The following is a 24,294-nucleotide window of genomic DNA, read 5'->3' as shown; positions in this document are numbered from 1 at the left end:
ATAAGTCAATTGTAGGAAACTTAATGAATGAACTTACTACAAGAAAGTTTGACCGATCGCAGCCAATTCATGATCATGTGACACACATGTCGAATTTGGCCGCAAAGTTAACGACCATGGGAATGGAGGTTCATGAACAGTTCTTGGTTCAATTCATCATGAACTCTCTTCCTTTTGAGTTTAGCCAGTTCCAGGTGAATTACAACACATTAAAGATAAATGAAACTTTAAAGAATTAAAGGCTATGCTGATTCAAGAGGAAGGGAGATTAAAGCAGATGAGGGATCAAGTTGTGAATCTCGTAGGTCTTGGTGCCAGCAGCAATAAAGGAAAACCAAGAAGAAAGGACAACGGGAAGGAAAAGTTTTCAGGAAGGACCCTGAAAGCAAAATTCATAAGGAAAAGAAGTGTTTCTTCTGCAGACAAAAGGGACACTTCAAGAAAGATTGTCCTAAAAGGAAGGCATGGTTTGAAAAGAAAGGTAAACATTATAGTTTTGTTTGCTCTGAACTGAACCTTATAGAAGTGCCTAGTAATACTTGGTGGTTAGATTCTGGTGCTACTACTCATGTGTCTCATATTAAGCAGGGATTCAGTTCGATCCGGTCCATAAGAGGACCTGAACAGTTTTTGTTCATGGGAAACAAGATGAAGGCAAGAATAGAAGGCATAGGGACGTATAGATTGTTCATGGACACTTGATGTCATATTGATCTTGAAAAGTGTCTCTATGTACCTGAATGTACTAGAAATCTTGTTTTTGTAAGTAGGGTGGACAATTTAGGTTTTGATTTCAAGGTTGGACATGGTGTTTTCTCCTTGTACCGGAATAATTATCTTTTTGGTAGTGATACTTTGTATGATTCACTTTATAAGTTCAACCTTGATGAAATGTTTTCTGAATCCTTGTTTAATATTGAAAGTCGAGGTGTTAAGCGTAGTGCATTAGATGAAAATTCTGCTTTCTTGTGGCATCAAAGATTAGGTCACATTTCCAAAGAAAGGATTATGAGGTTAGTTAAGAATGATATTCTTCCTCAATTGGACTTTAGTGACCTAAATGTATGTATAGATTGTATTAAAAGAAAACAAACTAAACATACAGTAAAGAAAACAGCCACAAGAAGCACTCAGCTATTAGAGTTAATACATACAAATGTTTGTGGTCCTTTTGATGTTTCGTCTTGGAGTGGTGAAAAGTACTTCATCACCTTTATCGACGATTACTCATGTTATGGATATACATATCTACTGCATGAAAAGTCTAAGTCAGTGAATGTCCTAGAGGTGTTCATTGATAAAGTGGAAAGGCAGTTAGATAGAAAACTAAAGGTTGTAAGGTCTGATAGAGGTGGTGAGTATTATGGAAAGTTCAATGAAAGTGGACAATGTCCAGGTCCATTTGCAAAGCTTCTTGAAAGTAAAGGCATTTGTGCACAGTATACAATGCCTGGTACTCCTCAGCAGAACGGTGTAGCTGAGAGGCGGAATCGTACATTAATGGATATGGTTAGGAGCATGTTAAGTAATTGTTAGTTACCTCTTTTGTTGTGGGTATATGCATTAAAGACTGCGACGTATGTGCTGAATCGGGTTCCAAGTAAGGCAGTTCTTAAGACCCCTTATGAACTGTGGACAGGAAGGAAACCTAGCTTAAAGCACATACGTTTCTGGGGTTATCTAGCAGAAGTAAGGTTGTATAACCCACATGAAAAGAAACTTGATTTTAGGACTGTCAGTGGATTTTTCATTGGCTATCCTGAAAAATCAAAGGGGTATACGTTTTACTGCCATAACCATAGTACGGGAATAGTTGAGGCGGGCAATGCTCGGTTCATTGAGAATGGTGAAACTAGTGGGAGTGGTGAACCACAAAAGGTAGACATTAGAGAAATACAAGTTGAAATTCCTTCACCTAGTATTGCACCTAAAGTTGTTGTTCCTGTTATTGCATCACAGTCAAATGGCACAATAAAACAACATGAAAGTGTGCAAAACCCATTAGCTGAAAGTACAGTTAATGAACCTATCACAATTCAAGAAGAGAATAGTGTACCACTAGAACCATTAAGGCGATCTGGAAGGGAAAGAATATCTGCCATTTCAGATGACTATGTGATTTACACTATTGAAAATGAATTTGATTTAAGCATTAATGAAGACCCAAACTCATTCCAAGAAGCCATGGAAAGTAATAATTGTGAAAAGTGGTTGATTGCTTCGAAAGAAGAAATGAAGTCTATGGATGATAACAATGTATGGGACTTAGTAGAGTTGCCTAACGGTTTCAAGACCGTTGGTTGTAAATGTGTCTTTAAGACTAAACGTGACTCGAAAGGTAACATTGAAAGGTACAAGGCTCGCCTTGTTGCTAAAGGTTTCACCCAAAAGAACGGAATCGACTACAAAGAAACCTTCTCTCCAGTTTCAAAGAAGGATTCTCTAAGAATTGTTTGGGCTTTGGTGGCTCAGTATGATCTTGAGCTTCACCAAATGGATGTGAAAAGCGCCTTTCTGAATGGAGAGCTTGAGAAAGATGTATATATGGACCAACCTGAAGGGTTTGTGGCCACAGGAAAAGAGCATCTGGTATGTAAGCTGAGGAAGTCAATATATGGACTAAAACAAGCTTCCAGACAATGGTATCTAAAATTTAATAATACCATTACGTCATATGGTTTTGTAGAGATCATCGTTGATCGTTGTATCTACATTAAGGTCAGTGGGAGAAAGTTTGTGGTTTTAGTCTTATATGTTGATGATATTTTGCTTGCTGCAAATGACATGGGTATGTTACATGATATAAAGAATTATCTCTCTAAGAACTTTGAAATGAAAGATATGGGTGAGGCATCTTATGTGATTGGGATAGAAATTCTTCGAGATAGATCACAAGGTAGGTTAAGTTTGTCTCAGAAAGGATATATTCTTAAAGTCTTAGAGAGATTTAGAATGGAAAATTGCTTCGCAGGAATAGCTCCAATTCAGAAAGGCGATAAGTGCAGCAAAATGCAATGTCCGAAAAGTAAATTAGAGCGTAAGGAAATGGCAAGAATTCCTTATGCGTCGGTGGTTGGGAGTTTCAACTATGTTCAAACATGTACTCGACCAGATATCAGTTTTGCTATTGTTATGTTGGGTCGATGTCAAAGTAATCCCGGAATAGACCACTGGAAAGCTGCAAAGAAGGTTCTCATGTACTTGCAAGGCACCAAAGAGCACATGCTTACATATAGGAGATCCGATCATCTAGAGATCATTGTATATTCAGCTTCAGACTATGTCGGATGCATCAATAGCAGGAAATCGATGTTTGGCTATATGTTCCTATTAGCTGGAAGAGCAGTGTCATGGAAAAGTGGAAAGCAATCTGTCATTGCTACTTCCACTATGGAGGCTGAATTTGTGGCATGCTTTGAGGCTACAATTCATGCATTATGGCTGCGGAACTTTATCTCAGGGCTTCAAATTGTCGATAGTATAGAGAAGCTGCTGAAAATTTATTGTGATAATTCCGCAGCTGTCTTTTTTTCAAAGAATGACAAGTATTTGAAGTGTGCTAAGCACATGGAGTTAAACTACTTGTCTGTCAAAGAAGAAGTACAGAAGCGTAGAGTGTCTTTTGAGCATATTTCGACGGAAGTAATGGTAGCGGATCCGTTGACTAAAGGATTACCACCCAAGGCGTTTATTGGCCATGTAGAACGTATGTGTATCTATACTATAAAAGAGGGTCAACTCTCTCCAGCTGTTTGCCACGTCAGCACTGGAGAGAGCGCCACGTGGCTTTGATAATTTTAGGGTTGACCGTCTCCATTCACCTCTGTCGACTGTCGCTTCTTCTTCTTTCTTTTTCCTTTCATATTTTTCTCTCTTCAGCTTCTTTCTTAACTTCATCCTCCTTTGTAACTCTCATCCTACACTAATGAGTGAGAAAGATGTCTCTTTGGCAAAATGTTAGAAAAAGAAATTCAAACAGAGGAGACGTCGCAAAGATTTAGAGTAATTCTAAATTGGTGAAGAAAGGTGTCTCTTCCGATGAAGGTTCAGGTTCGTTTCTAGAAAGCAAAACATTGCTCTTAAATCTAAACATCTCCTCTGAATTGATTTTGGAAAAAGACCTCCCCAGTTACTACCCTCTTACTATTCTCTTATTGTCAGACTTTGCTTAATTACTCGACGTGGGCGTCGACAGATTGTCTGATGCTTCTTCGTCGCCTCCGATCGGTTATGCTATCACTCCTCCTCCGTGGCAGGTATCTCATCAATTGATATTAACCTAAATCTCACAAGTTTCGAAAATTTGCCCCCATGATTAGTTCAGTATAATGGCTGTTAGATTGACTTTCAGAAGTAAAGGTATGAGATCTGTATATTTTAGAAGAGATTTTTTCTCCAATTCAGAAGATTAATGGTAATTATCTGTCCTTTGGGCAGGTCATAATGCAAGATTAACGGAAATAAGTTGGTTAACAGCCTACATCTCTTACGGAATCGAACAGGTTAAGTGGGTTATTTAAAAATCTCTTTCAACTTGGAGGCTGCCTCTTTCTCATCTCTATGTTGTTGTCAAGTCGGTTTCCGAAAATGGGGTTCAATCGACCAAACCTATCATTAAAATTAATGGTATTGTAATATTGTTGAAGGTAATAAACCTTACATATCTCTATTATTTTGCTTTTACTTAAATCCATTGGAAATCGAATTTGAACACCAAATATACAGTCATGGCTCTATTTTTATGATTAAAAAAGAAGAAACAGATTCATGAGTGATAGTGTTGACAGAGAAGAGAATTTGGCAGCTGTGGGTATGATTAAAATGTGTTTTCTTATCCTATATTCTTTTCAGTGCTTAGGTTTTTTGCTTCACATTCTTCCTCTCTTGAAATAGAGTTAGTTCAGAAGAACAAATTTGGGAATTCATCAACACGATTGACAAGGGTTTTAAGTTGAATTATCTTCCAAAAGGTAAGTTTTTTATCATCTATGTGAATTATGCGATGTATAACTGTACCTTTTTCTCATCACCCTTTTGTGATTAGTTGGGTAATCTGTGGTATTTCAATAGTAACAAAAGTGATTTAAATTTGTTGTCGTTTCTGCACATTTGAATACAATCTGCTTACCTTTCCTTAAACCCTTCTTATGCAGAGGTCATATATCAACTATATTCATCCAATAAGGCGTACAATGAGAGCATATAACAACAGTTCTTCTGTTTTTCTTGTGAGTTTCTTATCTAATAGTAACATTTTATTGGTAAGACCTCTTCAAAGAGGTCTGCCTAATGCTTTGGTATATTTGGCCATAGGTTTCTCCCGCTGAGATAAGTGTTTCAAGAGATAGAAAACAAAAAAAATTCTTAGCAGGCGAAGACACAAGGATTTAGTTGGAAATGTGGTGGCTTATTTTAAGATATAGAGTTGAGGTGAGTAATATCTGTAGTAATGTAAGATCAATATAAGAGGAGATTCAGTGGAAGATAATGTTTAGAGGCTTGAATCTCTGTTCACATTATTTCCTGATAAATACTACAGAATTGTGATTGTTGCTTTTACTGGAAAATTATTCATATCATGGCAGGGAAAGAACTGCAACTAATTTATTTTCATTTCATCTCTCAAATTCTTTTACCAGAATAAATATATATCACCGGAATCCCTGAAATGGAAGCTAAAGTTATTATATTTCATCTCTGGAGTTCTCTGCAATGTACTCTATATTCGTGTCGTTGGAAGGAGCAAGACCTTGGAGTAAATCAGGGATTCATGCCTTATGCTCTTTACATATTGCACTTGAGATGGCGAAGAATATTCTTCAGCATTGTTCTAAGTGTAGTAAACTTTAGTTGGTGAGTTTTTCTCTTAATTTTGCCCCTCTCTCTCTCTCTGGATGAGTTTTACACTCCCTCAGTAACACAATTGATTTATATTCACATGAAGAGGATTGTTTGCAATTCAATATTCCATTGGAGTGGCTTGCCAATTTTTTTTTATGTCATTGGTGCTATATTTTTTGTATCACATGTATAATATATAAAGTTCATTTTGTTTGTGTTTTGGCTGCAGAAATTCTTTAAGACGGCATGAAGGAGCACTACTTGCATATGAATGTCCTAGCAAGTATTGAAAGCTATACATGAAGCTATATTATATACTCATGGGTTAATGTCCCATGCTTTTCTGTTTCAGTCTCGCCCACTCAAAGCTATCATTATCTTCAATGATCCGGAGTCAGAGCTGTCCTATCATTAGTCTTATATGAGAAGGAAGTCCTCCTTCTCGCTTGGTGGTATGCATCTTCTCTCTCTCTCTCTCTCTCTCTCTCTCTCTCTCTCTCTCTCTCTCTCTCTCTCTCTCTCTCTTTGGTCTGACTAACATGTGTGTTTTTGTTCAGCGAATCACTTAATCGAGATCTTTATGTCTCTTTCGTACTACCTACAAAACAAAACAGTTACAAAAATGTCTTGATCCTGATCGTTGGGGGGGACTGGTCTCCTACTACAATAATCTAATTGTTGGACGTCAATAGGTTTTGCCAATTACTCTGATTATCAACCTTTGTCAAAAATAAGTATCTTGGACTAGAAATGTGTTGAATCTGTATATGAGGTATTCGTTGACAATATATACATTATCAATGTTGGTTTCAGGTTTAGAATTTGCAAAATGAAAAGTGAAAACTATGAAGAATATTTTGTTGACAATAAGTTCAATGTACCGATTAGTTCAAACGTTTAGCTTCTAACACATTAACAGTCTCCATCTGTTTTATTATGAAATACGTATACCTCATACCATAAGTTATTCACTTATTCCATTCTACTTAAATAATAACAATACAAAGTTTGCAAAATTACATCAACAAAAATCGGTATTACTTATCAAAATTTTCAAACAACCAAAAAAAAGAAAAACAAATAATTATTATAAAACCACCCGCACGTAGTGCAGGCACTCACCTAGTTATAGATAAAGCCTTGTTATTATAGTTATGGTTTGCTTAGTATGGTTGTGACACTGTGAATTCACTTAAAGTTATTACGTTTCTGGTTTATAAATTATGTTATCATTAAAGAGTGTACATGTACGGTTTATAGATAACATAAGGTTAGATTGAGAATAAAAGTTCTTCTCAATGTAAAGTTAGTTCGAGAATAAAGGTTTTTCTCGATGTAATGTTAGTTTGAGAATATAGGATCTCAACATAAAAGAAGCTATATATATATATATATATATAAAATTAGGATTGGTTGTGATACATGGAAGGGATCATGTCGATTGAATGACTTGTAACCACCATGATTGAATTAATTCTGATTTTATTGTTATAGTTAAAAGATAAGTGAACTTGATATAAAAGCGCGCTTTAAAGTTAATAAAATCATCAAGTCGACACATATGTCAAGTGGGAGAATGTAAGAATGTTTTTTTATGGTGACATATGTGTCTATGGATCAAGTTCACATTAATGTTTAAAATTCTAACATAAAAGACAATACTATGATGGATTAGTTTTGATTAAGGATGTTAGAATTTGGGTTTATTGATGATCCTCTTCCTTACCTTATGATATTAAATCTTTTCATTAAGGGTATTATATATTAAAGGGATGTGTGTTCTAATTGTGATGGTTACATGTGTGTTTTCTTGTTATAAGACACATATAGTTAAGTGTGTCTAATTATGATTGGTGCATGTGTATTTGTTGACACATGTTATGCTTAAGAAGTCTAAGCTTAACACTTGTCCTCACACATCTCACTATTAGAGAAGGTTTATATTACTATATAAGGGTTCATAGTCATAAAGTTTTGAAACTAACATACAACACACTAGAACACACATCTATAATTAAAAGAAAGAAATATTTAGATCTCCTCTCCATCAAAGGGATCATAAAAGAAAAGGTTAAAGAAGAAGAAATCAAGCTCATTTCCATCACAAACACTAAAAGGAAACATGGATCAAGGTAAGTGTTTCTACTTTTTCTATAAAGTATATTTGGTTGGATTATAATGAATCTAGATGATCTTGGGATTAATTTCATGAACTGAAATTATTAAAGTCTAAACTTACAATTGTCACCAAAATATAATATCGTGTATACTGAACCATACGGTAGTGATGGTATGATATATCATATATTACTGTCTTTTGTTGTGAACTTCATGAAGCGTACATTTTAGATATTGCTCGGCCATAAATCATGCTCATAATTAGATTAAATATATATATATATATATATAATCTCTACAAATTTGTTTTTAGGTTGAATTAATGATGGAGACGACAATTCAATTGCCTGTTCTACAAAAATCTTCCAGCTCAAATTGGCAGTCTCGTAGATATCAGGAAGAAATCGGCAGTCTCGCGATCATGTTGTAGGTTAACATCGCTTGCATTGTTTGTAAATTCAGCTGGAGTGCAAACGTGTTTATCATACAAACAACAAAATATTTGTTTTTAATATCAAAGGATAATTTACTTTATAATACAGAATTAGCATTCCTCTATTTTAGAGTTGAAAATAAAAGTGAGTTAGAGATGTTCTTAGTCATTAATTAAACACAGTATTGTCTGTATATGATTTGTTATTTTTTTTTGTGTGCAGAGCATATGATTCTAGAGACTCTAGTTAACATAGTTATATATCGTGAGCAATTTGAGGCAAACAAAAAAATTTGCATTAAACAACGTACTTTAGAAACCTTAACAACTGTAAGAACTGGATTTCATCTATCTTGTATATAGTTGAAATCAGTTTGGGTTTAGGAGATATTATTACCAAAGAAGTCGGAGTTGGGTTGTTTCTATGATAAATTATGATTTTATTGATATTATAGTTGCATCTTGTAAAATCTGTCTACGTAATTTTAAAAAGGGATCAAGTCATTCGTAGTTCAAGTTATATAAAAGATTAAGTTTTTAGAAAGACGAGCTAACCTAGAAAAGAAAAAGAAGCCATCAAGGTCTTCTGTGAAATTTTTGTTTTCCGAATGAGGAGGAGTCTCTTCTATTTCTTTTTCCTATTTGGATTTGTATTTTAGTTTTACTTTTTTTCTCGGATAAAAATCAGAAATATTTCACGAAGTTCAGATGTTAATGTAGATATTGTAAGTCAGGCTTAATAAGTCTATAGGTACGTAGTTAATGGATCGAATATTCTTTAGATATGAACCATCATAAACCGAGATCAACTAAATCGATCTTGATTCATACCAGGTTAAACCGAGAATGCGGAATACATCTCCAACAGCAAAAAAAAACTACGAGATGAGATGATCACTAGAAACAATATATCTTCTACTAGAAATACACAATACAAGGTGAAATATTTAAGCAAAAAAAAACAAAAAATAACCCAATCTCAAAAATTAAGAGTAATACATATGGTATCCAATAACTACAAAATTAGGTAGGAAAGTTTGACCACTTTTTCTACGGTGTTTCATGCAAGTAAAAGATATTTTACTCCTCTAATTATTTTTTGCATTCTTTCTCTCTTTTCTCCTTCCTCTTGTCTTTCCTCTTCTCCAATGATAGCATCTTTCTATTGATGGTAAAGCAGAATATAAAAAAACTTTATTTCTCTGCTTATTGCTAGTTCTTCATCCTCATCTTGGATGTTTTCACCAGAATTAGTGAAGTGAGGTTGAACGGAGATGGCGGAGAAGCTAACTCATATGGCCACATGATCCAGCTTCATCCAAGAAATAACATTCATTGTTGTTTGTTCTCTTTAATTGATGGTATTCGATTTCTGTTAGAAGCAATTAGTCTTCCTAAAACCAGCTCAGAGTTGAAATACACCTTAGAATTTAGTTGGTTAACATCTAATTTTCTGGGTAATTAATTAGTTACATCTAATTTCTTTTTAGCATTGCATGTAATACATAATAATTACAAATATACTTGTAATCAAGTTCCCAAAAATGTGAACTAAGTACAACTAATATTATCACTATTATTATTATTTGATTTTTATTATGTTAACACGTTAAAAGTATAAGATATTCTTGTTAACATGTCATAAATAGCAGATATTATTGTTAGACTATGTAAATTGGTTTCAATATTAACACCTTACTTTTTTCTCTTTTAACACTCCACATCATCATCTCTCTCTTTCACCTAATAATTCAATATTCATTCAATTTTTAATTTCTACAATGGTTCTGTTTAATAAAATTCAGCCTCTTACCCCATTATTTAAATAATTTATATTTCAATATATTATTTAAAAAATATTTTTTCTGTGTCCAAATTGAATAAAACAAGTCTCTATTAATAGAGTACAAAAATGATGAATTTTGACATAATTTTTATTTTCAAAAATAATAATTTTCTATAAAATAATTGATTTCAAATAACTAGAGTGAAATAAAAATAAGAGATAAAAACAGTTTTTCTCTTTGTGTGAATATGAATGGTCTATGTAGCATCGTGTCTCTACCACTTTTGTTTTTCAACATGTTGAATTTATTCAACACCAATTAATCTACATCAGATTCACACATTTTTCAACACACCCATTATAGCAATTCAACAGTTGAATATATATATTTTTCACCACCTCTTAGTCTTAGCACATTAACTATTAGTTGGATCTTTAATATGTTAACACATTCTAAGTACCGATAACTCAGAATTACTATTGTTAACATGTTAATATTCTTTTCAAAATTGATTTATATTGATGTTTTAAATTTTTTATGATATGATAACTAAATTAACATGATAAATATGTAGTTAACATGTAATTTGAAATTGATATTTCATAATACGATAACTGATTAGACATGATAAATATATGGTTAACACATATAAAATGTTAAGATATCACGATATAATTTTAGTTATCATATTCACTTATCGGATGAACAGTATTGATACAATCAGATGAAAAGTGTTAACGACTAAATAAACAATCCAAAAAGATATTTTCAAAACAATGGCATTTTTTTAATTAATCTAATATAAAAAAGATAATTATGGTATATTTTTTTCTCTTTTCTATTCTCCTAATTTTTAAACTAACGTTGCTACTTATCTAATTTAATGGTCAATTGTATATATTGATTAAATCACTCTAAAATTAAAATGATTAAATAATTGTGCGTCGGGTCGGGTCGGGACGGGTCGGGTCAGGTAGATCCATAAGTTTTGACAAGAGAGACAAAAAGACAGATCAATCTGTCTGAGAGGATCTTGAAGTGGAGAGTATCGAAGAAATGATGAGGAAACTCGCACAGAGAGATGTATCTGACTGTTCATCAATGGAGGTGGAGCCTGTCATAATCGGTGCGCTAGTTCTGGATGTTCACGCCAAGCCCTTAGCCCCACCAATCTCAGGATCCACCGTCCCAGGCCAGGTTTTAATCACATTTTCTTGCGATTTGTATGGCAATCTGTCATGTGGTTGTAATTAAAGCATCGAGGTTTTGGTTATCATAGGCTTCTTGTCTTTTGATATCAGGTCTTGTTTGCACCTGGTGGTGTAGCAAGAAACGTAGCTGAGTGCATCTTCAAGCTTGGAATTAGACCTTTTATGATTGGTACTTTGGGATTTGATGGCCCAGGTATGTTATCTCGATAGTGTTATGCAACAGATTTCACCTGAAACGTTTCTTGCGAGCTTAATTTTGTTCTTTTTGTTTAAATACACAGCCAATGTATTATTGAAAGAGTGGAAGCTCTCCATGGAAGGTTAGCTTTTTCCTGCAACTTCTCTAAACTCTTGTGGTTTCTCTTACGAAAGGATCGGTATTGCGTTGTATAGCAAGGAACCTGATGCATGATTCAGTTGAAAAGTCTTTGTCTTTTTAAGAGAAATCAATTTTAGGAGATTTCATAACAAGTGAGACCAATTTGATGAATACTGTTTCATATCTATATATCAAATATTCAATCAAATTTAGTCCTTTTTCTTTGTCTCTGACGGTTGAATGTGACAAGCTTTTGTTTTGGTCAATGATGCAGGAATCTTGAGACGCGAAGACATCAGTACTCCCATTGTATCGCTTGTATATGACATTAATGGAGAAGTTGCTGCTGGTGTTGCTGGTGTGGAAGCAGTTGTATGTATCTTTTTCATTTGTAATACCGTAATAGAATGTTCATCTAATCCATCTCATCTTTTAAGTTATGTTTTAAACTGTTTTCTGGAGCAGGAAAAGTTTCTGACACCTGAGTGGATCCAGCGGTTTGAATACAACATAAGCAACTCTCCTGTTCTTATGGTAGATGCAAATCTCAGTACTCTTGCTTTGGAAACATCTTGCAAATGTAATGCTTAAGAGTTTCTCGGTTTGATTGTATGGTTAATTCTTCGTTTTGACTGTCTTCTTAACATTTTTGTTCTTGAAGTGGCTGCAGAGTTCAATGTTCCTGTATGGTTTGAGCCCGTGTCGGTCACAAAGTCGCAGAGAATCACCTCAATTGCCAAGTATGTGAGTGTTATGTCTCCATACTCATGAAAGTTAGATTCTTTTCCTTTGTCTATATTGCAACTTGCAAACCAACAGATTTTAGGTTTTGTATCTTGACATAGGTAACGATAGTGTCCCCAAACCAAGACGAACTCATAGCAATGGCAAATACTCTCTGCGCCAAGAAACTGTTTCACTCCCTTAAATCAGAAGAGAATAAGCTTTCACCTGAAGATATATTCACCCTGCTAAAGCCAGCTATTTTGGTTCTTCTTGAAAGTGGCATTAAAGTAGTTATCGTAACCCTTGGCTCCAATGGAGCTCTCTTATGCTCCAAGGGAAACCCCAAGAAGGCTCTGAACATAAACCGGAAGTTCCCTAAAAGCGGAGAGATCTTCAAAAGAGTACAATCAGTCTGTTCACAGAACCGGTTTTCTGAATCAGGATTGAGTCTTTACGCAATGCATTTCCCAACCATACCAGCCAAAGTCAAGAAGCTCACTGGTGCAGGCGATTGTCTTGTAGGCGGTACAGTCGCATCGCTAAGCGATGGTTTAGATCTGTTACAGAGTTTAGCAGTTGGCATTGCCTCGGCTAAAGCTGCGGTTGAGTCAGATGACAATGTGCCTACTGAGTTCAAGTTGGATCTTGTTTCTGGTAATGAACTAAATATGTGTCAATATGAATGAGAGTCTTACTTATGGTTTTAAGTTTTGGTTAGCTCACCATATATTTTGGTTGTATCGGGTCTGAGCCGGTTTACACTTTTTGTTTTGGTTTGACCGTACAGATGATGCGGAGTTGGTTTACAATGGCGCCAAGATGTTGTTGGTTCATCATCAGTCCATGCTGTGAAGAAATGATCTTGTTGGTTCACTTGCCAAAAGAGTCCTTTGGCATTTGGGCTTAGTAACTGTTTCTTATGTACACTATATATCAAAGTTTTCTTCTGTTTTTGTGTTCCTCTCTTATTAAGCAAATTAATGTCTGTCTTCACTTTTTTTTGGTTTGGTTTCATTTGTTGTTGTCTATTATATCACCAATTTGATTTTATTATATTCTCGATGATCTTATCATATTCATATTCGACAGACGAAGCTAACTATCCACACAATACATTTGATAACCATGAATAGTCTACTAAGACCATCTCTAAAGTATTCTTCTATTTTTGATTCTAAAATAGAAGAACACTATAATAGAGATGGATTTCTCTCCAATGTATTCTTCTATTATTGATTTTATATTTTTTTATTTTATTAGAAATATTTTTTAATTATAAACATTTACATTTTAACCCCATTTATTTTATGCCTTACAAAATTTACATAAAATCATGATATTATTTAAATTAAATATTTATTATATAAAGAATATTACATTACATCACATAAAAATAACAAAACATATTAAATTTTGATTTAAACATCACAATAAATCTGAAATATATTTGATTTTGATTTTATTAGTCAATGGAAATCAGACACAATAAATATTTTATAAAAGTGATTAGTTAAACTCATGAGAATCAGCATGCCTCTGTATTGAACCTCAAAGCATTATCAGACCATTTTATCAAATATGGACAATCATTTGTAAAAACTATTATTTGTTTAATCATTAATAAAAATTAGAAATGAAAGGACTATTTTATAAATAAAAAAGTTCAACTCCATTATAGAGTAAGAAATAGAGTTCCTCTATATATATAGGAAGAAATAGCATTTCTCTATTTTAGAGGAAAAAATAAAGATGTGTTGGAGAAAATTTTTCTCTAAAATAGAGTATAGAGACAAAAATAGAGGTAGTTTGGAAATGCTCTAACAATTTTACCGTAGATAGTTCTATTTACAACATATGGAAATGGTTCTACACTTCTATTGGAGCTGTTAGGATATGCCATAAGATACAAAGAGATAGCCCAAACATAACGAACCTACTCGAATAATGTATTTGTGTGAAAAATAGTACCAAATTTAATTTGATAGGTAAAGGAGGTAGACAAAACTAAACGAAACACATATGAAAGGAGTTAGAGTTCATACGTACGTAGGTTCAACGAATTAAAGTTAAGAGCCTCAACATAACCGAACCCACTCGTGGGTATATTTGTATAAGATTCCAAAAAAAAGGTAACCCTACGAAAGAGTTCTAAACATTGACTATCGGCATTTTTTTTTTACTAGTTTATGGCTATATTCTTTTCATACTGCATAATACTTTCCATATACGTATAACGTAATTGACTAGGCCAAGGTTTTATGTTGGCGTCAAATAATGAAATTCAACATCAATGAACAGAAATCGTAAAACATGTGATCATTTTTGTACTTATAACTTTAAATGATCAGGAGCTTTGTTCAATTTTTAATAACAAAGTTTTTTTTTTCAAAACATATTATAGCATTATACTAAGAAAATTACAAAAACGAGAGAAGTAATTTCTCTGCCAATTTAAGATCTAAACGGTTTAGGCCTTGTTCGTTTTAGCATCTAGATGCTGCATCTAGATTTAACATCTATTATCTAGATATAATTTGTTTTAAAAAATTATTTTGCATTAAGATGCTGAGTCTAAATTCAAAATTGTTTGTTTATGAATCTAAAAAAATAGTTGGATGTAAAATATATCAAATGAATAAAAAGGATATATTTTGAATAATTATTTTTATTTATAATTAAATTAATTTTATATTAGATTAACTTAAAATTATTTCAAAGTGATATTTTTATCAAATTAAATTTTAAAACTACAGAAAAAATTAATATTGCATTTTTGCAGGAAAACATAATTTCGTAGATTAGCTAGAGATTTTTTCACCTTTTGGCGGGAAATAGGAATTTGTGTTTTTGGCAAATATCAAAATTTTGCATTTTTTATGAAAAATCAAAATTTTGTATTTTTGATGGCAAAACAAAAATATGCGGCAAAACATCATTTCTCAGATATGGCTACAAAACTGGCGATTTTGCAGTTTTGGTGAGAAATAAATTTGTGTTTTCGTTGGAAAACTGAGATTTTGCGTTTTGGTAGAAAAATTCAAATTTAGCGTTTTTAGTGGAAAAACAACATTTTGTGTTTTTAGTGAGAAAAGGAAATTTAACGTTTTTAGCAGGAAATCGAAATTTAGCATTTTTGGCAGAAAATCAAAATTTTGCGTTTTTGGCAGGAAAATGATTTTAGCGTTGTTGACGAGAAACCAAGATTTTGTGGTTTTGACTAGACATCGAAGCTTTTCGTTTTGATGGGAAAATTGAGATTTTTTGTAGATTTGCGAGGAAAACATGATTTATAGTTTTCACGGAAAAAATATAAGATTTTGTGGTTTTGGTCAAAAATCAAGATTTTCTAGCAGAAAAACATGATTTAGCCAAAAACCACAATTATGCGGTTTTAGTGGTCTTTTTGTTTTGGTGAGAAATAATTATTTTGCCAAAAATAATATTTTATAGATAATCATGAATATATTATACGTAAGAGTATTTTAGTCTTTTGGTTTTTGAAATGCTAGATTTGCATTTTTTAGCATCTTAAATATCTAGATTTTTGAGATGTTGTTGATTTTAAATCCAGATACAGCATCCAAATACTGGTTCTAAAGTGTTCAAACGAACAACATTTGAGCATTTGCATCTATGCAACGTTTGGATTCAAAAACGAACATGACCTTAAACTAAACCTTGTTCATTTCAGTTGTTTCACTCCAATTTCTAGAAAAACTGCAAAGGGTCTATAAAAGTCATGGAGTACTGGAAACTTGAAGGAACAAAAAATCGAACATCTTCATCAACTTTTACTACTAACATACTAAAACTCAGAACCAAACCCATCACGATAATCACCACCAAAACCACACTCTCAAACTCCCAACACCTCCTATGTATCTTAGTGATCTTTAGGTACATCACACATGGAAACACTATTGAAGTACAACTACTCATTAGTGCTCCTATAAGTGACATTACATACCCAAAAAACGGCACAACAAGTGCAACCAACATTGTTCCTAAAACCAGCCCGGTTCCAATCAACATCCGGATGCTTCTCCTTTTGTAGTTCGCTTGGATCAGCCTTGTCGTGATCGCTTCCATGATGGGGGAAAGGACTAATGCGTATTTGGTTAGCGGGTACACAACCGTGGTTGTGATTGCTATCACCGTGCTTACCTTACGAGTAGGAAGATTTAAAGTGATTTGTGTGATTGCACTTCTTCTCCATACATTAGATATCCAAAGATTGCCATCAAACCATATATCATTGATGATATGGCAAAGCTTATGAAAAGAATCTATATATACACCCAAAAATAAAACAAAAACCGGTTAGCAATGATAGAAGAAGTTGTTCTATACCAAATTTTTTCAATTGAAAATGTTTTATACAACTCCATGGTAAATTAAGTACATTTTCACATTAAGTACCTTTGGGAATTGGTCTTTGTTCTTCATAGAATTGTAGATGGTTGGGAAGACAGGATGTGCAGTGTAGCAAACAAGATACACACTAATGGCTGTAGGAATCCCTGACCAATTGACCAAAACACCCTTGTTCTTAAACCCGACATTTTCAATAGCGCCGGTCCAAGCTACTAGTATACAAGAAACTAGGATCCCACCAGCCGAAATATACGAGAGAAAATTTTGCTTTTCCAACCACACAGTCTCGGAACAACGATTAAAGAAGCAATAAAGATAAACAAATGCTTCTTGTCAAGTGTGAAACATCCACGGAATCGGATAGTGGCGTGTTGAAACATGTGATACATATTATCGGCTTCCAAAATCAAGATCGCGGTCGCGACTAGGTACCATTCTAAGTATATGAAGAAAGAGACTACTAACCGACCTTTCTTCCCAAATGCTTTGTCCGCTATTTCGGGGTAACTATGGATTAGGGTCGAGTTTGAGGCAACGTTGCAAGAGTAACCCGGTGTACCAAGTTGTTGCTCCAATTAGTAAGAAAAATAGAATGCTAATCCATCCACCGGAGGTAAGTGCGTAAGGAATAGCCAAGATTCCAACACCTTACACATTAATTTGCAAACTATGAATTAGTTTTTCTAACCAATATTAAGAGTGCTATAGTTAATTACATGAAACCATAAATGTTTTGTACCTGACAAAGAATTCAAGGTGTTAAAACAAGCGTGGACGACGGAGGAAATGCCAACATCACCGTCATTTCCGCCGGAATATTCCATCTCGTGGACTATAAACTTTCTATCAAGACAAGTGTTTTGGTTTTGTTTTGCAACTTCCAAGTTCCAAGATGACTTGTGTTGGTGTGTGTACATATATATAGTGGACCGAACGGATAAACCGGGAATTGGTTATTGAACCCGGTTCGGATCTATATCTCATCTTCTTCAAAAAAACACAAGATAATAGAATTGCCACCAAAGCTCCATTTTATCCCCACACAAAAACTCAGCAGAAGACTGAGAGAGATGAGGATGAGATTGAGCTAAAAATTCCCAAATTCGAATATGATAGTAACACTAAACCCTAGGATTCTCTATTTCTCGAAGTTTCATCCACAATCTCCTCTTTCTCGTCCTTCTACATACTTGTGCAGAACACGAAACGTCTCTCTGATTACCAATTGCAAGCTTCAGAATCCTCGAGATGGGAAAACGATTTCGAATAAGAGCAGCGGTGGCGGAAGTATCACGAAGACCATTTCGCTCTCCGATTCAGCGCCGCCGGTTGCGGAAGAGACCGGCGGGGAGATTTCCGGCGATGGGGTTGTTAAGGGAGGCGGTAATGGTGGAGGAGGAGGAGACGGTGGTTTAGGGTTTTTGAAGAGGTTACCGAGAAAGGTTTTGTCCGTTTTGTCTAATTTGCCTCTAGCTATCACAGAAATGTTCACCATTGCTGCTCTCATGGCTCTCGGTAAGTTTCTAGGGTTTGGATTTTTCCTTTTGTAAATTGTTTAACATTGAAAACTGATCAAATTTCGATCTCTTTAGGCACTGTGATTGAACAAGGTGAAACCCCTGATTTCTATTTTCAAAAGTATCCAGAGGACAATCCTGTGCTAGGTTTCTTCACTTGGAGATGGATTTTTACACTTGGGTTGGATCACATGTACTCTGCTCCTATATTTCTTGGGATGTTGGTTCTCTTAGCAGCTTCACTTATGGCATGCACTTATACTACTCAGATACCTCTCGTTAAGGTTGCAAGGAGGTCTGTTTTTTTTCTTCCTTTTGTAGCTCCTTGTTTCTGGTTAACAGCTATTTACTAAGGAATACATGACTTAAAAAAAATTTCAGATGGAGTTTTATGAAGTCAGATGAGGCAATTAAAAAGCAAGACTTTGCAGATACTCTTCAAAGAGCATCTATTCAAGACTTGGGAGTTATTTTGATGGGTGATGGATATGAGGTTAGGCATTAGTTCTTCTCTCTTTTTCAAGTTCTTCTATATGCGTCTGTGAGGTAATTGTTTGATTGTCTTGTTCTAGTAGTAACTTTTGAATTTTGTTTGTTCTGCAGGTATTTATGAAGGGTCCTTCGTTATACGCTTTTAAGGGTTTGGCTGGTCGGTTTGCGCCTATTGGAGTGCATATAGCAATGCTTCTGATTATGTTGGGTGGAACACTTAGTGCAACCGGGAGCTTTAGAGGCTCGGTCACAGTTCCTCAAGGGCTAAATTTTGTCATGGGAGATGTCTTAGGTCCAGTTGGGTTTCTCTCAGTTCCAACAGATGCTTTCAATACGGAAGTTCATGTTAACCGATTTACCATGGACTATTATGATAGTGGAGAGGTGAGTTTCTTTTTGTTCTGCTTTCTCTGCTCTCTGATTATGTCTTGTGACCATTCACAATAATTTAGAACTCTTTGTTTGATTTATTGTAGGTCTCACAGTTTCACTCTGATCTTTCACTACGTGACCTTAATGGGAAAGAGGTTCTGAGAAAGACAATCAGCGTTAATGATCCCCTGAGATACGGTGGGGTCACTATATACCAGACAGATTGGAGTTTCTCGGCTTTGCAGGTGACAAAGGATGGTGAAGGACCATTCAACTTGGCTATGGCACCTATTAAGATCAATGGAGACAAGAAGTTATATGGGACTTTCTTACCAGTTGGTGATACTAATGCTCCCAATGTCAAAGGAATGTAAGAACCCTCTTAACCTCTAAAGAACAACTCTTTACAATTAAGCCAACGAAAGTAGTAGAGATGGAACATTTTCTAGGATTCTTGACGTAGACTCACATTTTTCTACAGATCGATGCTTGCTCGGGATCTACAATCCATTGTTGTGTACGATTTGGAAGGGAAATTTGCGGGAATAAGGAGACCGAACTCGAAGCTTCCCATTGAAATCGATGGTATGAAGATCGTTATTGAGGATGCAATTGGAAGCACTGGTCTTGAGTTAAAGGTAAATAAAAATTTCTTGTCAACGGTACACACAAGAAAAGTAAAGAGATCCTAGTTTTTTTCAGGATAATATAATATGTTTGTTCTTGGTCTGGTTTCTTAGACTGACCCTGGAGTACCAATTGTATACGCTGGTTTTGGTGCTCTAATGCTCACAACCTGCATCAGTTACTTATCTCATTCACAGGTAAAAGTAACTCTTAAAATCGATATGGATCAGAGTCTTGTTTCTATACCAATGTGTCAACTAGATTTTGGTCTTCCACCTCCAGCAACATGTTCATTGTCTAACTCTGTTTTTGTGTAAACTCGACCTCTTATGTTTGTCTGAAACATAATATGAAGATATGGGCATTACAAAACGGAACAACATTGGTGGTCGGGGGAAGAACCAACAGAGCCAAAAACGAATTCCCTGATGATATGAATCGTTTGCTCGATCAAGTTCCTGAGCTAATCAAGAAGACTTCTGTTGCCTCCGAGCTTTCTTGATTGGTTCTTCGAGTCTGATACATTTCAAGACAAAGCCAATAAAGTTGTACAGATCTGTGAAAAAAAAAAGGTATAGGTTTCAAGAACGCACTTGGGAGCGCATTCTACATGTTGCTGATCATTTGGGAAGAGAGAGGAGCTATAGAAATTGAGACTTCGGAATTGATTTGCATTGTATATTTTATTTGAAGGGTCTGAGTTTCTACACCTTGAAGTTAGAATATATAGGGTGAATACTTTTTTTTGTGGGTAGGTTTTCTTGTTTGTCTAGTTATATGATCTGTATGTATGATCTAGCTACAATTCCGCATCTTTTTGTCGCACTATAGTTTTTTTTATAAATTATTGTCAATATTTTTGAATAGCCTCTCGGGTAATATAAATTCTATAATCAATCTTTTGTTTACATTTTATAATCAATTGACCAATAATATGGAGATTAAACACTTGCCTTCGACTACTTTGAGAAATTTGCTAGAGAATTAGATCAGCAACAACACAGATTGCAGTAAAAACTTCAGAGACAGTAGCAATCACAACATCTTCTAATGGATCAACAAGTATTTTATTATCCTCAAGAACCATCAATTTACGACATTCCTTCTGCCAATCTGAGGCTACGATCAATCTTGATCCTGATGAAGTAGCTAATAACCAAATTTCTTACACACTTCAAATTCTATGGCTTCTTCTCTCATTGTCTTCTCTTATCTTATCTTGTTTTTTTTCGCTCTCTAATTAATGGATCGACTAACAACAATAGCTCAGATCTCATATTTGATCGCTGACGGGAAAGCTGAGCAACAAAAGAAATTCGAGAAAACACTAAAACAGGTAGTCCAAATGAGCTTTTCTTGTTTTATTTTTGTCAGTTCTTTACCTTAGAAACATATGAAATTAACAGAGCTGACAATAAAGTATCGTTTTAATAAACTGGACTCTCTATGTTTGATGTTTATTTGTTTTGGAATGAATTTCAAAGATCATCTTCTTACTTACTCTCTGTAGATAATACGAACCTGATATACGTATTTTTTTGGTATTTGTGTGAGCAATAAGAAAAAAAACACAGTTTTTTGAATAAGTTTCATGATAAATAGATCCAGTTAAGAAGACAAAATTACCAAATAATTTGAAATATTAGCCAATTGAGATTCAGCAACGAAAGTCTACAAACAAAAATGAGATTCTAAATAAAGTGTATATGTCGCTAAAGTCCCACATCGGAAGAAATGATTTTTCTCTTGTTGTATATATAAGTTTAGTTGACAACTACTGTGCGTCGAGTTCAGTAACGCGGGCTTGTGATCCAAGTGGAGACTACAAGGTGTTGGAATGTTGGACCGATTTCATTGGGCCGGGTTCGATTTGGGCTTTCTACTCGCCTGCCCATTCCAAGCTGAGAGTTGAAGGTTCGGACCTAAGCGAAGGCTTGTGGTTCAGACTTTCTTAGAGCGGAGGAGACTGCGTGAGGCTGGTTTCACAGAGCAGCGTCCACCTCCCGCTCTTGGTAGTATCCTTAGGATAACGGGCCGGTGCCTTCCGAGCCCACTATGACCCAATAAGCCGATCTCAATTAAACCATTTCATAGAGCGGAGGAGACTGCGTGAGTCTAGTTTCACAGAGCAGCGTCCACCTCCCGGTGCCTTCCGAGCCCACTATGACCCAATAAGCCGATCTCAATTAAACCATTTCTTAGAGCAGAGGAGACTGCGTGAGGCTGGTTTCACAGAGCAGCGTCCACCTCCCGCCACCTCCCGCTTTTGGTAGAGTATCCTTAGGATAACGGGCCGGTGCCTTCCGAGCCCACTATGACCCAATAAGTCGATCTCAATTAAACCATTTCTTAGAGCAGAGGAGACTGCGTGAGGCTGGTTTCACAGAGCAGCGTCCACCTCCCGGTGCCTTCCGAGCCCACTATGACCCAATAAGCCGATCTCAATTAAACCATTTCTTAGAGCAGAGGAGACTGCGTGAGGCTGGTTTCACAGAGCAGCGTCCACCTCCCGGTGCCTTCCGAGCCCACTATGACCCAATAAGCCGATCTCAATTAAACCATCACTTTTTTAGGTTTTTTTTTAACATTGTTCATCGTTTGCTGATGAATGATGACATGAATCGTTTGCTGGATCAAAGTTCCCGAGCTAATCAAGACTTTTTTTTTATTAAGCTATTCGAGTATGATACATTTCAAGACAGAACCTATTAATAAAGCTATTCGAGTATGACCCAATAAGCCGATCTCAATTAAACCATCACTTTTTTAGGTTTTTTTTTAACATTGTTCATCGTTTGCTGATGATGATGACATGAATCGTTTGCTGGATCAAAGTTCCCGAGCTAATCAAGACTTTTTTTTTATTAAGCTATTCGAGTATGATACATTTCAAGACAGAACCTATTAATAAAGTACAGAATTATGTAGAAAAAGGTTTAGTTTTCAAGAACGCGTGCACTTGAGAGCAGATTCTACATGTTGCTGATCGTATGGAAACAACAGAGATGAGCTAAGAGAAACTGAAACTTCAGAATTGATTTGCATGTAGTCTTTATTTGAAGTGCCTTGAGTTTCTACACCGTAAGTTAGAATATAGAGAATATACAGGGTGAATACTACTATTTTTGTTTTTTTTTTTTTTCTTTTTGGTGGTTAGGCTTTCTTGTTTGTCAAGTTATATGATTGTATGTATCCGTACGTTCCGCCTCTGTGGTGTACGTGTGCTGGAAGCGCTTCATATGGGTTATCCCAACTCCCTCGAGAAGGTCCAGACAGGGGCACATCCTTGATAGTTTTTGCTGGAGGAGCTCCTGGTGGGTTATCTGAACTCCTTGGAGAAGGTCCACACCGGTACAGGGCCTTGGTTTGGTTTGGAGGGGTTGCATCAACCATCAAGGATACTAGCGAAGACGAGACTATACAATATCACAAGAATTAAAGCGAGTTTTACCATTGCTAACTACAATAGTTTGAAAACTACAAGATTTTGTTGATCTGGGTTTAGGGTTTATATATTGTAGAATCTCCCATCCTTTGTTTAACTAGGAATAGTAGTTTGGAAGTTCTAACAATCAGAGAAATTAAGGTCATAGTCACACACTCACACCTACTGTTCAAAGACAAACACAGACCAAATATTTGAAGTCTTTCGGATAAGAATGGTGTTATTGTCATTATCACTAATTATCTTTTTTGGGTGCAGAGATTATGTGAAAAAAACGTTAACTAGTGATAATGTTCTCTGCACCCAAAAAGTTAATTAGGTGAAAAAAACAAAAAAACAAAAAATTGAGCTTTGAATCAAAAGTTTTGAGTTTTGTTGAATGCTTAGAGATCTTTAACGGATTTGTATTTGGACTTTCTCCTGTCTCTAAAAAAATATCATGGAAATGAATATGTGGCTCATAATCTAGGCATAATCGTTTGTAAAATACATTGAAAATTTGATAAATGCTTGGCGGATTTTGAAACATAATGTTCATTCTTTTATTTAAATTATCCATCAGATCTCAAATAACAAATCTTTAAGACGTAGATAATGTGATACGTTTATTCAAACATTAGAAGAAGAAGAATCCGCATGACGAAATTGATCATTGCATTCAAACGGATCTAGGCGGCCGGCTAGGTCCCGAAGGCGGGATTGGAACGCCTTTTGGTAACATTTTGAAAATGAGACGTTGTGATGGTGACCATGGTTTTAGGCCGACCATGGTTGGTGGTGGATCAACCGGTCCTCTAGCCAATTTTCTAGGCCAGACTAAACCGCTTGTCTCATCTTGAAAGTTCTTATCTGTAGCTTAAATGACACAAGCAAAGAGGAGACCAAACGAAATGACCACAAGAACTAAATTTGATTTCTTCATCACAATATTACTTTTCAAAATTGCAATATCAGTTGGTATGATTGAGAGAGCTTTATATAAATTTATGGAAATCCTTTATGGAAATAAATTAATGAAATTAAATTTGGATA

General features: G+C 35.1%; 2 protein-coding genes and 1 long non-coding RNA gene across 3 annotated transcripts; all 3 read left to right on the top strand.

The window, feature by feature from the left end:
* Nucleotides 1-3,949: 3,949 nt before the first annotated feature.
* On the top strand, nt 3,950-5,200 carry LOC112082898. Its single transcript, XR_002897427.1, has 4 exons — nt 3,950-4,050; nt 4,162-4,256; nt 4,438-4,970; nt 5,154-5,200. It is a non-coding gene; the product is annotated as an uncharacterized LOC112082898 (long non-coding RNA).
* Nucleotides 5,201-11,209: 6,009 nt separating this feature from the next.
* Nucleotides 11,210-13,510, top strand: LOC18011260 (pseudouridine kinase). The gene is made up of 8 exons (XM_006393202.2): nt 11,210-11,376; nt 11,481-11,583; nt 11,672-11,710; nt 11,984-12,081; nt 12,175-12,289; nt 12,371-12,453; nt 12,555-13,089; nt 13,223-13,510. Exons 1-8 carry the CDS (start codon nt 11,236-11,238, stop codon nt 13,285-13,287), a joined length of 1,179 nt encoding a protein of 392 aa, XP_006393264.1. The 5' UTR covers nt 11,210-11,235; the 3' UTR covers nt 13,288-13,510.
* A 4,325-nt stretch (nt 13,511-17,835) lies between these two features.
* LOC18011244 (cytochrome c biogenesis protein CCS1, chloroplastic) lies at nt 17,836-20,681 on the top strand. Its single transcript, XM_006393200.2, has 8 exons — nt 17,836-18,324; nt 18,402-18,621; nt 18,708-18,819; nt 18,930-19,202; nt 19,295-19,560; nt 19,672-19,828; nt 19,931-20,014; nt 20,173-20,681. The coding sequence occupies exons 1-8, from the start codon at nt 17,919-17,921 to the stop codon at nt 20,317-20,319; spliced, it is 1,665 nt and encodes a 554-aa protein (XP_006393262.1). The 5' UTR covers nt 17,836-17,918; the 3' UTR covers nt 20,320-20,681.
* The last annotated feature ends 3,613 nt before the right edge of the window (nt 20,682-24,294 follow it).

This window comes from Eutrema salsugineum, unplaced genomic scaffold (genome assembly GCF_000478725.1).
Source record: "Eutrema salsugineum unplaced genomic scaffold, Eutsalg1_0 scaffold_7, whole genome shotgun sequence".
NCBI lineage: Eukaryota > Viridiplantae > Streptophyta > Magnoliopsida > Brassicales > Brassicaceae > Eutrema > Eutrema salsugineum.
The sequence above is the reverse complement of the archived record's forward strand: the minus strand, read 5'-3'. Positions and strand labels throughout refer to the sequence as shown.

Bases quoted from the DNA above. Each gene is read 5' to 3' on its own strand.
- LOC18011260 (XM_006393202.2), top strand. From the start codon at position 11,236: ATGATGAGGAAACTCGCACAGAGAGATGTATCTGACTGTTCATCAATG. The intron at 11,377-11,480 runs GTTTTAATCACA...TTTTGATATCAG, and splicing joins GATCCACCGTCCCAGGCCAG to GTCTTGTTTGCACCTGGTGG. The intron at 12,082-12,174 runs GTATGTATCTTT...TTTCTGGAGCAG, and splicing joins TTGCTGGTGTGGAAGCAGTT to GAAAAGTTTCTGACACCTGA.
- LOC18011244 (XM_006393200.2), top strand. From the start codon at position 17,919: ATGATAGTAACACTAAACCCTAGGATTCTCTATTTCTCGAAGTTTCAT. The intron at 19,829-19,930 runs GTAAATAAAAAT...CTGGTTTCTTAG, and splicing joins GCACTGGTCTTGAGTTAAAG to ACTGACCCTGGAGTACCAAT. The intron at 20,015-20,172 runs GTAAAAGTAACT...CATAATATGAAG, and splicing joins GTTACTTATCTCATTCACAG to ATATGGGCATTACAAAACGG.